Source organism: Grammomys surdaster, unplaced genomic scaffold (genome assembly GCF_004785775.1).
Source record: "Grammomys surdaster isolate TR1022 unplaced genomic scaffold, NIH_TR_1.0 1036, whole genome shotgun sequence".
NCBI lineage: Eukaryota > Metazoa > Chordata > Mammalia > Rodentia > Muridae > Grammomys > Grammomys surdaster.
This window is the reverse complement of record NW_021605455.1, coordinates 2805662-2819602: the sequence shown is the minus strand read 5'-3', so window position 1 is coordinate 2819602 and position 13941 is coordinate 2805662. Positions and strand designations below refer to the sequence as shown.

The 13941-nt window shown below is 43.5% G+C and overlaps 1 protein-coding gene across 1 annotated transcript in view; it reads right to left on the bottom strand.

The window, feature by feature from the left end:
- Epg5 (ectopic P-granules autophagy protein 5 homolog) overlaps positions 1-13941 on the bottom strand; it is a 97255-nt gene that overhangs the window by 19407 nt on the left and 63907 nt on the right. The window contains exons 28-33 of the mRNA XM_028783215.1: positions 6557-6699; positions 5190-5346; positions 3080-3274; positions 1763-1976; positions 1089-1237; positions 76-277 (exon numbers count right to left, since the gene is read on the bottom strand). Coding sequence (XP_028639048.1) covers positions 76-277; positions 1089-1237; positions 1763-1976; positions 3080-3274; positions 5190-5346; positions 6557-6699 — 1060 coding nt within the window. The remainder of the gene's footprint in view (positions 1-75; positions 278-1088; positions 1238-1762; positions 1977-3079; positions 3275-5189; positions 5347-6556; positions 6700-13941) is intronic.

Below are 13941 nucleotides of genomic sequence, written 5' to 3'. Positions count from 1 at the left end.
CTGGACACACACTACCTTCTCCCCATCACACTGGACACACACTACCTTCCCCCCATCATGCTGGACACACACTACCTTCTTTGCTGCTGGTAGCTGGGTCCTGGGCCAAGGAGGCAATTTCTAAGTCAGTCAGCCTCTTCACAAGGTATTCCAAAAATGTCTTCACATCAGCCATGTAAGGGCTCCACTTAGAGAATAATCCAAAGCTTTTAAAGTCCAACTTGGATAACCGCAGCTTATAAAAGAAGTCAGAAAGCCACTGTACCGTCTCCATTACCTAGAAGAGATGGCCAGCCAAACACTGCTCACTGAATGTCTGCTGTATTCTTCCCCCACTCCCTTCCTTCTTTTCTGTTGCTGGATGAAACTGAGAACCTCATGAACAGCAGCAGGAGAGCACCTCACTGCTGAGCCGTGCCTTCAAGCCCTTTGTAGCACAGTGCCATGACAGATTGTGAAGGGAATATAGATTTTTGATAGAGCCACAGAAAGATAGAAAAAAATAGTAGGTTTAAAACTCTAAAGCAATGGAACTTTTATTGCAAATAAATTGTCATATTTTCCTTATTTTTAAGGTTGCTTTTGTTTCCTTATTTGTTTGGTTTTGGTGGTGAGGTCTCACAGACGAGCCAAGCTGGCCTCAAACTCAAAAGGCTTTAACTTAAGTCTCTTGATCTACAACTGCACGGGAGTGTGCCACCACACCTGGCTTCTGATGGGAAGCCACCATAGATAAAGTTGACAAAATGAAGGGCTCTGTGGGACCCGTGGAGCAGTCTTAGGGATGAATCAGATGACCTTAAGTGGGACAGAAGGTTTATACAGGGAGAATGCTGGTGTTGCTCTGTTCAGAGGGATAGAACTGCATGCATGCAGGAGCATAAGAGAAAAGCAGTCTAGACAAAGGGGACAGAAGAAACAAAAGTGAAAGAAAACCATGGAGCTCTTATATAAACACACACACATAAACACACACACACCAGAACAAAACAAAAACACTAGATTTTAAATGTGTTCCAATTGTTTAAAACTTCAGGGTAAGGGAAATGGAAAAGAATGCACAAACTGTCAGAGCAAAAACTACACACCTGCTTGTCTGACAAGAGAACATCCGAAGCACTGTGAAGCATTGAGCTCTCCACGGAGGCTGCCCCCTGCTGGCTGCTTGGAGCATAGCAGCCCAGGGCTCTCAGAGTGGCTTTCCAGCACTCAGGACTCAGTAGCTGCTCTGCAGAGCCTAGAGCAAAAGGCAGAGACAGCAGGTTTGTGTTTCCCAAATCACTTTTACAATGAGAATCAAAGATCATGTGTACTTTACAAAGCGGTGGTGTTGGTGTTGGTGGTGACGGTGATGGTGACAGTCCAAACCAAATTTTTAGGGATATGTGGTATAAGAAGAGCGAAGTACAGAGACAACCAAAGTGACTTAAGTGGGAGTGAGCTCCACTGACGTCACTGGACTGTAAGGTGAGGGCAGGGTGACTCCACCCTCCTACAGCGATTGAGAAATTGTATTAATGTGTGTGCGAGGCAGGTGTGTGTGTGTGTATGTGTGTGTGTACAAGCACGTATGTGCATGTCTCCTTTCACCATGGTTTCTAGGAACTGGACTCTGGTCACCAGGCTTGAGTGGCAAGCACTACCTGCTGAGCCATTTCTCTGGCCTCATCTTAACACTTCTGGACAGCACCTGTGGAGTGGTAAACGTGCTATCTACAACTGACTGAGGTCTTCTCAACCATGACCACATGAAGACACTTACTCTGCACCAGCAGCCTGAGGACGTCACTGTACTGGTCAGGGAACTGGTAGAGTAGGAGGTGAGTCCAGTGCTTACAGAAAAGATTAAATGGCATCAGAATATCTTCCTCTGGTTCAAGACCCCAGGCAGTGAGTGCCAAGTGAATGGACTCCAGGAGCCTGGTGCGGTCAGATAAGGCGGGTTTAGTGCTGTTTAACCATTGCTGAATATCAAACTAAAAAGAAACAGAAACAAGAAGCCATTTTATTTCTGTTAGAAAATTAGATGCAGCAGAGAGGTCTGTGCAAATTTAAAAACCACAGACAGCCTAAGAGTACCTGTCTACTAACACAGGAACTAAAATTCGCATGGAGACAAGCGAAGGGCACCACGATGCCATCACCCCACTCATTACCTGAGCTCGGAGGTAAAGTCATTAGAGCCTCAACCTCCTCAACATCAAACCTTAGGTCGGGGTGGGGTAAGGCCGCGATCAGAAACACAACACTCATCTTGAATGTTCACAGCCCTAGGTTTCATACCCACCACTGCAAACAACATAAAACAAGAACAGGAACCCTCCACTGACCACAAATTCACTATCAATGTACAACTCCACTGTTTCTGGAATTCTATACTTTCTTCACAGACAGTCCCTCTGAGACCTGTCGGAGCTCTAGAGCTGTCCCTCATCGGACAGCATCAGACCCATGCAGCACTTAAGAGCTTTAGCAGCCATGGATTTACTGACATAGTTAACTACCTAAGATTATAAAAACTCAGACTGCTAGAATCTCCCAACTTTCCGCACTATAAAATATATTTGCCTCTGCTATGGACTGAGGTCAGCCTCTGAGCCCTAAGAAGTCCCACAGCTTCATCAGTGTCACGGAAGGAAGCACAGCTGAAGCACTGACATTCTCCACTACTTAAGTCACTGCCATGCTCTCAGAGTCTTCTATTCAAAATGAGGACAAGGGAAGCTCACTTAACTGGGCTTATTCAAAACATGAGAGTCTGACACAAAATAATCCACAGATCAAACAATATAGTTACAGATTCAAGGTAAGTTTAAAAAGATTATTAAACTATTAGGAATATTTCATGACTGTACTAAGTTTTTAGAGAAAGCCTGGGATGTGATCCTTTGGGAATCCACACTATATGCAGTAAGACTGTCTATACAGTACAGCCATGTCTTTCCCACAAAGGGGAGGCTGTAACGTCAGGCTATTCAAAGATCATGCAGTGTGTAAGGGATCCGTGGCCAATCTCTGTGGCTCTACAGCATGGGAAGCGGCAGTCACTTCTGATGCTGCCCAGGCAACCCATGAGCACCTTGGTGAGCAGCATGAAGATCACGTCACTGTTGTCCTCGCTCAGACACTTCACCACTTTCTCATACAGCTGGATGAACTCAGCGGGTGCAGCATTGGGAGTGAAGAAAGGAGACAGCAGAGAGCAGAGCCGCCTGTTCTTCAGGATGGTCTGAAGCAACTTTCTGCACTCTGATTTAGTGCCGCTAATAAACACCTAGGCAAAATAAAAGACGAGCAGCCGCTCAATTTTCCCTTTCCTCTTATCTTAAGCAGTCAGTCTTCAAGGGTACCAAATAAGGTGAAATCATTTCTTGTAAACAAAAATATAAATAAAAAGATACCACAAATAACGCACCTTTAATCCTAGCACTGTAAGTCTGAGAACAGCCTGGTATACATAGTGAGTTCCTGGCCATCCAGAACTAAAAAGTGAGACCCTGTCTCAATAATAATAATAATGAATGATAGTAATAATAAATTAATGTGGTTCAAAGGCTAAAATGCACTAGAATCTAAGTGACTCTCTAAGCAGCAAGGTTAGGAAGGCTTTGCTAATGTTGATCACAACAAAAATAACAGGCAGGGGCTGGAGAGATGGCTCAGTGGTTAAGAGCACTGACTGCTCTTCCAGAGGTCCTGAGTTCGATTCCCAGCAACCACATGGTGGCTCACAGCCATCTTTAAAGGGATCCAATGCCCTCTTCTGGTATGTCTGAAGACAGCTGCAGTGTAACTCACACACTAAGATAAATAATTTAAAAAAATAACAGGCAGGGCTCTTGGTATGGCTATATTAAAATTTTAACTTCAGTGAGACAAAAGAATCATAAAATGGAAGAAAACTGAACTATAAAAATATATTGCTTTCTAAGCACTAGGCTAAAAACCATCTAAAGAACCCTTATAATCAAATCAAGGCCCAACAAATGTACAAAGGAAGATAATCAGCAACACACACATAGTCACATTCACACACACTCCCATACACACTCAACATACTCACATGCGCGTGCGCACACACACATACACACACTCCCATACTCATACTCAAACACACACATACACTCCCATGCACACACACTCCCATATACACTCACATAAACACACATACACACTCACATATACACACACATACACTCACATGCACACACAGTCCCATATACACACACATACACTCACATGCGCACGCACACACACATACACACACATACACACACTCTGCTGATAAGCACATCAAAAGGCACATAATTTGAAAGAACTTGAGCTGCAGAGTCAGGCAAACAGCTTGGAGACGAATGCATGCTGCACAGGCCTGCGGACCTGTGTCTAATCCCAGCATCCACATGAAACTAAAGAGGCAGTGGCTGTGTGCATCTGAAACTGACAGAGGTTGGGGGTGGAGACATGAAATCACAAGGTGACCAGCCTAACTCAAGATTCCATGACAGAACTTGTACAAGTCAGAAAGTGATAAAGCATGCATACACATATTTGTGTAATACACACACACGCACAAACGCACACACAAAAGCAATACAAATTTTGAAATGTTTTAAATAAATAGCAATACTGGAGACTGAATTTAAGTATCTCATGCACACTGGGAAAGTACTTTACCACTGACCCCTATCTTTTTTTGGTTTTTGTTTGTTTTATTTTTTTTTTTTGAGACAATGTCTTACTAAATTGTCCAGGTTGGACTTGAACTTATTCTGTAGCCTTAGGCAGGCCTTGAACTTGGGATCCTAAGCAGCAGAATTATAGGCTATGCCACTAGGAGTCATCATTTTCAAGGAATATGATGAAAATGGTGTCAACTATACAGAGTCAGACAGAGTGAGGACAAACTTTAAAAACTAATTGGAAACTATTTTGCAAATGATAAAGAAACTTTAACAATGTAATTGTTAATAATACCAACAACCTATATCAAAATCTAATGTCTCCCTAGTCTTTCAATTATGAATAACTTAATCTCTCTTGTAGAAGATGCAACATTCTATGCCAAAAATTCTACCAACATTAAAGGAAGCCAACAGTTCTCAAGAAGCTTCTGATTATAGGTAGTCAGGATACTGTGGGAATTCACTGCCTGTCCACACGTGACTGACAACTGGGAATAGCCTTACCTGTCCCAAGATCTCAATGCATGAAGTAAAGAACTGTCTTGTAGGAGGATGGCGCTGGGTCTCATCACTGACATGGTCCACAACAGTAAAGAAAAGGCTAATGCCAATTTTCTGAACTCCAGGTGTAGGCTGTAACTTATAAGTGTTCACTAAGGCCCTGTGGGAAAACATGGGCACAATATTTGTCTGCAGTAAAGAATCCATATTCTCAAATGTCTCTTTGATTTCCTGTACTCCTCAGGTAGTATCTGTAAGAGTCTCCAGAGCTCTATGCAAATAACACCTTAAAAATATTACATGTGGTAAATGTGTATCGATTAATTACCTAAAAATTCACTTTAGACACGCAGTAAGGCTTTTATACTTCCCTAGAGAAAATAAAAGTCAGCTGTTATTATAAGGACAATTAACATTCTGGCATTTATTAAAGTTTTCATGTATTGTATGTAATTCAGTTACTTGACTTTTGTATACTTTAAAACACAAGTATGTTGATCTCTATATATTTTAAAGTCTAAAATATGCCTGAGGGTGAGACGAAGACCAGGCACATAAGTGGTACAAGTACATGCATGCAGGAAAGACACTCTTACACATAAAATAAATACATCTAAAATTTTTTCCTAAGGTATTCTTCTATTGCTCATGCTTTGTAGTACCTTCCCAGAGATAAAAAATACCAACCTGTGGTTAGCCTGATCTAATCCTTCCCTACACAGGCGGCTTCAATGCCCTCTACACACCATCCCCATTTGCTGAGGGAATCAGTGGCTTGCCACGAAGTGCAGTGATGTTAAATTAAGATAGCTTCCTTCCCAGCTTTGTCCAGTTGGCTTTATACAAGGTGAGTATATGCCAGGAGCTCTCAGAGAAAACCACAATGGTCACATGCAAGTTAAAAAGGCCTCATCCCTGTAAGCAATGGTGGTGAGCTTTATTTTACAAGCTGAGTTGACAACAGTAACCTTCTGGGTGAGGTTGACTCCAGGGTAAACTGAAGAGGTAAGCCCTCATCACTGAGTTCCAATGCACGGGATCATCTTACAGTTCAAGGGTTTGCAAACTTTTGCTGGAGAGGGCCAGATGATAGGAAATATTTTATGTTTGTGGGCCGTAAAGCAAGCATCACAAGTAGTCTCATCTGTTGCTGAAGCTCATAAGTCATAGCCGTATGAGAGACAGAGATGGCTATCCTCCAGTAAAACCATTTATAAAAACAGATAGCTAGCCAGATAGGACCCAAAGGCCCCAGTTTGCTGACTTCCATACTAAATGACTGTTGGTGTGAGGCGGGGAAGAGGTAAGGTAACATGCATGACTACTATCAACAGCAAAGCCAACTTTGAAACGGCAGGCATAGGACTCACGTGATCAGGTTTTCTGCATGCACAGCAGCCTCCACAACAACTAGTGCCGGGGGCTGAGCAGCTTCTGCCTGGAACTGCCTCACTTCTTTCTGCAGAACATGGATCTGCTGGCTTACTGCTTCATTCTTGCACATGCCTTCAAACTAATAACAATTCAAGGAATCAGCAGACTCTTTGTTATTATAGTTTGCTTTGATTTTGTTGTTGTTGTTTGTTTTGTTTTGTTTTTTTCAAATGGTCTACTCTATAGCCCAGGCTGGCCACAAACTCATGGCAATCCTTCTGCCTCAGCCTCCCAAGTGCTAGGGTTAGAGGTATGATCTACCACAGCCAGCCCTCAACAGTCTTGTTTTCTCCTAATACTTCTAGAATGGGATATTTTATTATAACTACAATGGCATATGATGCATAGTATATTATTATAGTCAACAATACAATTTAACCCAAAACTTGATTGAATGTAAAATGAATGGGGAAAATATGTCAAAAGCTATCAAGGATTATTCTAGCACAAGACAGAAGCAGCAGGATCATAAGCTCAAGGTCAGCCTGTCCTGCACATAGAGACCCTGACACTTAATTTAAAAATGAGGGTGAGGGATAAAACATGTAGCTCTCAGTGATAAGAGCACTTGTCTAATACATGGCTCTAAGTTCAATACCCATTAGAGTAGGGAACTATTAAAGAACTCACTTTTTATGTAGAATCAAATTGAAATTAAATATAATTTTTCTTTTATCATGTGTGTGTTGTATAGGGTCTCACATAACATAGGCTGGCCTAAAATTCACTATTTAGCCCAGGTGGACCTTGAATGCCTGATTCTCTTGCCTCTCTACCTCCCAAGTGCTTAGACTACAGACGTGCCACCACACCTGGCTTAAATGCGTCTTGTTTTTTTTTTTTTTAATTAAAAAAACTAAAGCTTGGGTCTATATAACTTATCAGTGCTTAAGAATATTTGACAAAACATATCCTATTTTTCTTATGTTTCACTTGTTCAAATCCCATCAAACATAGAACCAGCATATAGCATCTTCCCTTGCTGAGGCCTTTCCTCCTTTTCTCTCTTCTCACTCTCTCTCTCTCTATCTATCTATCTATCTATCTAGAGAGAGAGAGAGAGAGAGAGAGAGAGAGAGTGAGTTGGACAGAGGGCTGAGACAGGTCAGAGACTCACACAGCCTGGGATCAACATGCTCTCCCGTACAGTTAACCACAGGCATCACACTACAATTAATTAACAGCCTGTTCCAGAGGAATGGTGCCTCTTTAAAGGATTGGATCCACTGGAGGTCTGGGGACATGCCCTAGGTGATAGTGAGGACCTGGGTGTAAACCCTAGTACCCAAGAACAGCATGGTGGTATGCGCAGACCGTAGGCTTAACTTGGTAAGTACCAGCCAGTGAGAGATCCTGTCTCAAAAGAGCACAGGGGTTGTCACTTGAGGCTGTACTCATACCATGCACATACAAAAGAACTAGGTACATTTAGAAGTGACCACTGTTTCTGTTATCACCCCCCTGGCTCAATTCTCCATGCACTTTTGGCTAGTCTCTCACAAGTTCTGGCTGACTCTTACATCCATGAGAAGTCCCTATAAAGTGCTTTGCTTTGTTCCAGAAACTGAAAATTATACATGACTGCTCATGAGCTAGTTCAGGCCTGCACTCTCTCACCCCACACAGTAGCCCACTGTTCCACTTACTGCCCCACTTTCCTGTATTGTATCTTAATTGTTGCTTTATAATTGTGTGTGTTTTTGTTTAAAATGACAGATATTTTGCTAATAGCATCTGTATCTTCCTCTTTATGCTAGGCACACATGGAGCCTGGATATTTGCTTTGTCTATGTTCTAGACAGGGAAAACAAAGGGGGGTTGGGGGGGGGGAGAGAGAGAGAGAGAGAGAGAGAGAGAGAGAGAGAGAGAGAGAGAGAGAGAGAGATTAACATACAAGGGGGTTGGTGTTCTTTAAGAGAAGGACTAGGTATATAATACCATGGTTTACCTAGGAGAGACAAAACTTCCAGCACTGTATAAACTGGGAATAGGGGTGCACACCTGTAATCTCAGGATTAGCTCAAGGTCATCCTTGACCATACAGCAAGTTTACCACCAAGCACATCAGGCTGGGCTTCATTTGGTTCTAGGGTTTGAATTCGGGTCCTCATGCTGCAAGACAAGTACTACAGACCTTAACACAGATACCATGAGTGAGCTGGTGGAGCTGTGTATGCAGCAGCATCATCATCCCCCAGCACACCAAGGTAGTGCACTGCTGGGACCTGCACAAAGCTGCCACTGTCGGCACCCTGTAAACAGCTCCCTCCCTGGCAATCTTGCCTGTGATGCCATTAATGCCATGTCCTACATGATTGGTAACAATCTGATTTTCAACCACCAGACTCCTGACAGACAACCAGACATCAGCCCAAGAAGATGGTAGCCATCTTAAAGAATGTCAAGGACGCCACTCCTCCATGCAGAGAGCAGGAAAGTCTGTTAACACCAAGCAATGCAAGGTCACTTGCAGATAAAGAAGTTCAGCATCCACAGCCCAAGGGTATCACTTCTGCATGCCCAAGATCCTAGAGCAACACCAGCAGGCAAAAGGCTTCCCCCAAGACATCCATCCATGTCTGACTCTCTGAGATCAAGGCACACACAACAGTAAAAAAAAATAAGCCCACAAGAGTTTCCAAACATAGGCCATCCCAGTGAGAGGTAAGGATTTGACTTAGGATAGTAACAATGACAGTTGCAGCTTTGTCTTTCAGCCAAAGTCATAAGGAAGCTGGGACAGGATCCAGACAAGGCCAGTCCTAGCCAGCAGGTTGTTAAAGGATGGCCATGAGCTCAGTAACTACTACCAGAGGCCCCCGGCACTGTCCTCTTACCCTGGGCTAGACAAGCAGCCAGAGTCCCAGGACAGAGAGAAAACCGAAAGTAAACCCTCAGCTGACTGTGGTGGGGCTGAGTGACCAGCGCCAGCAAAGGCCTTGGAGCCAGACAGACTACGCAGACAACTGAGCTGTTCAACAGTCTGGCCACAGGACAGTCTTGCCTCCATGCAGAGTAGAGTAATAAAGCAGGCCAACCAGCCTGGTACAGCCTTCCTCAAGGGCACATCAGCTCCAAGTGACACTCTGCTTATCGCCCTCAAGAGTTCACACTGGTTCCAAGAATTTGGGGAGTTGGGCATTCTTCCTCGCCTGCGATAGTCCTTGAGGACTAGCCTTGCAGACTGAAGAGTCTCTCTCTTCCCTCCTGCCCTGTTCTCTGCTTTCCACTTGTGGCATTGTCAGATCACCCTCATCTACCTCTTCCTAGTGCCAGGTGCCCTTCCCCCTCCAGCAGCTCTGCAGCCTTCTATCCTCTGGTGTCCCCAACACCCACAGAGAAAGGTGGCACTGCAGGGCTCCATTCTCCCCATCCTAAGACTGCCCTCCTCACTCCTCTGCCCCCTCATTTGGAAACATCTTTTTGTCTCTCTTCACTGTTCATTTCTTTTGTATTTTCTGTCACTGTGGCAAGAAATGACCATCAGCTACATCCTGCCCACCTACTGCATGTCTGGCTTTCCTGTGCCCACTCATAGACAATGACACTGATCCTACAGACTGTTAGCTACCCTCTACACCCAGGCTTAAGATGCCCAGAGCTCTGAGCTACAGTCAGGATGTTTGCATTTCTCTGTCCTGCACATCTTTTCCTTTTAATCTCTTGGTGGGTGGTGGGCAAGGCACACTGGGAAAGGAGGCTAGTTTGCAGAGAAGATGATATTGATTTTAATATATTTTCACAACTTATCTAAAGCAATATGGTAGGGGAGAGGAATGAACCCAATCAATTGCAGGTCAAAGAAAGAACAACCAGCCAACTGATTAATTCCTAGTAAGTTGGTCTGACTCTTAGGAAACATGTGTGTGATGGTTTGTATATGCTTGCCCCAAGGAGTGACACTATTAGAAGGTGTGGCCCTGTTGGAGTAGGTGTGGCCTTGTTGCAGTAGGTGTGTCACTGTGGGTGTGGACTACAAGACCCTCGACCTAGCTGCCTGGAAGCCAGTATTCTGCTAGCAGCCTTCAGATGAAAATGCAGAACTCTCAGCTCTGCCTACATCATGCCTGCCTGGATGTTGCCATGTTCCTGCCTTGATGATAATGGACTGAACCTCTGAACCTATAAGCCAGCCCCAGTTAAATGCTGTCCTTATAAGAGTTGCCTTGGTCATGGTGTCTGCTCACAGCAGTAAAACCCTAACTGAGACAACATGAAAAAACAAGAATTAATGGAGCTCCACGAAAAAAAAAAATCTATCAAAAGTCTATCCTTTTAAAAAGTGTGTCTTCCCTACCAGATGTAGTCACTAACACAGCCCTCCTCTGACCGACTGTGGTTTTGTCTGTGCGTTTTTGGTATTCTTTTAGGATATGAAGAGATGAGTAGACCATCCTAAGCCCAGGATGCACCACGAAGATAGCTATGAGGTTCCTTCCTGGTTGTTGTCAGTGGCTTTTAACTAGAAGAATTCTGTGTCACAAGTGCTGATAGCAAAAAATCTTCAGGAAATTCTCCAAATTGGGCTCCCTGGGCCCAACTCCAAGGCAACAGTTACTAGACCAGAAGGTCATGGCAGATGCATAGCCTACCTCATCACAAAGAATATGTTGTGTTCTTTTGTTTAATGATTATTACTTTGTTTGCCATGTCTGCATGTACATGGTATACATGTATGTATATATGTTCACAGCATGTAAGAGTCATGTGTACACGTGTGTGCACAAGCATACACAGATGCAAGGGACACAAGAGTTTGATGGCAGGTGTCTTCCTAGATCACTCTCCACTTGGTTTATTGAGACAAGGTCTCTCGCTTGAACCCAAAACATGCTAACTGGGTTAAACTTGCTAGCCATCTTGCTCCAGGGACTGCCTGTGACTGCCTCAGATGCACTGCCAACAAGGCTATCGCATCTGCCTTGCATTAACATGAGTACCGGGCACCTGGCTCCTCATGAGTGCATTAAGCCATCTTCCCAACTGTGCTGTATTCTTTTTTCTAGATTTTACATTTGTATGCCCCCACAGGGTTACTTACTTCAGTGGTGGAAAAAAAAAACTGTAAGTACCTCAACTGCAAAGTGATTGGTGCCTCTAGATTTTCATATCTGTCACATAGAATGAACGAATGAAAAGACCCAAGAAACAAGGAAGACTGAGACCTATGAATATCTCTCTTGGTATCAGCCCTTTATCACAGTCATGCCCAGGATGACAGGGTTTTAAAGGCTGATCTTCAAAAGCCTCTTTATCATTAATGAAAAAGATTTTCACTATGGTTGGAATTCCTATTGGCAACTATGTGCAAGAGAATCTGACACTAGCTCAGTCCTTCCAATTCACTGACAAAAAGGGACATGCACTTAGCTGGCTGAAAGCTGTGCATGCTGCCATTCAGCTTGCTGGCCCCATCCAGCCTGACGGCCCCCATCCAGCCTGACAGCCCAAACAGGAACAAGTATTGGTCACTCAGCCACTGAATGCATGCTACAGTAGGCAGCCACAACAACAAAGCCTCTTCTGTCCCTTTCCTATCAAATCTGAACTAAGCACGAGGAAGGGCGTGGTGAAAAGGAAAGTGAGAAACACACCTAGTGTTATACTGGCTCCTGGAGTTGAGGAGGGACAGGTGAGCAAAAAGGAAAGGTTTTTAGACAAATTTCAGGAGCTAGGACAGAGTCAGGGCAGTGACCTGAGGGACTTGGTGGACAGGCCAGTGTTATGGTTGAACCTATCCTGTGAGCACAGCTGAGGGTGGTGAGAGAGCAGAGCAGTGGACAGCAGGGTTAAATCCCTCACTCTTGGAGCTTCCTCACTCACACAGGGAACAGCACCATTTAAACCTTCTCGCAAATCCACCCACCCAGATCTAGTCTTCGGCTGCACAGCAATGATTATATACCCTGTAAATTCTGTCAATATATTTTATCAATGTGTTTAAATGAAGCCCTCACAAATGCTACATTCAAAGTCTTAAAGAGCACTGGTCCTGTCTGTTCCACACAGCACATCTTTAAGCAAATCTATTTTCCTTTTCACAGTAATTTTGTTATGTAAGACTCACCAATGTTGGATAAGTCTTCACACTTTCCCAGCACTAAGAATAGACATGAGAAGGACTGAAGGACTCCAGCTCATGATACCAAGGCTCCGGAGAAAATAAATCAAAGCAGCATGCTGGGAGCCCCTCCACTTCAGTAATTTTAATAAAACAAGGAAAAGTTGGACAAAACGTGTCCTTTCACACGGTTTTACAGAAGTGGGAGGCCCTCACTGGGTCTTTCCACCTTTTATTTCTAGGAGTGGAAAAATGTTCACTTGAGAATAAATCAATCCTGGGTCTAACAAATCTGCCTTCAATACTAACTAACAACAAAAGAATCCATTCATACATCACTCCACTTCCTCAGGGAATATCTCTGGATGATGAAAGGCTGCTGCCCAGATCGAGACCACAGAAGAAGCACGTCTCACTCCTCATAAAACACATTCAGCTTCTGTACATTCCAAGTAAACTACACAAGTTCAAAGGCTTGCAGACAGCTGGAAACATCCAGAACATTTTTATTAAGCAAGAAAATGAATACAAAGTCTTTGTAAACGGACCATTTAAAATTATATTAGAAAAAATTTGACTGCAAAATGACTTTTTTTCATGAAACTAATGTTTAGAAACTGATGTAAAACAAAATGTTCAACCAAGATCACTGATTCTATGACAGACTCAGGCACATGTGAGATCTTACTCATTACCAACTCCTGTGGCGCACACTGCTTGTCTTCAGAGAGTTAAAGCAGCTATAGCAAACAATGGCTTGGCAGGACTGAATGTGAAAAACACACGTCCTGAGCACAGGTGGACGTGAGGAGTGGAGGTGTAGCTCAGTGGTACAGCACTTACCCAGCATGTGTAAGGTTCTGGGTTCAATCCCCAGCAATACAATAATAGTAACAGTAACAGTAATAGTAAAATAGTAATAGTAATAAACAACATTGAAACTGACTTTTGATGGATGCATGATGATTTCTAGCTGAACGACACAGCTGTGTTACCTGGAAAGTCTGTTAGTAAATGTGAACCTGTTTCTGTAACTCATTCTCAATCTGTAAAAATTAAATGAGATACTGTAAGCAAAGTGTCTCAAGAGAATTCTACAGTACACGAAGGGCATCTAGGCCCCAACAGGCTGGGAAGAGCAGTGCTATCACACATGCAACATTCCTTCTGCTCCTCAAGAATGGGAAGCCTATGTTCAAATGAAAGTATCAATGGGATTTGTACCTGAAGCACTAAGATGCCTAATGGACCAAAAACTAA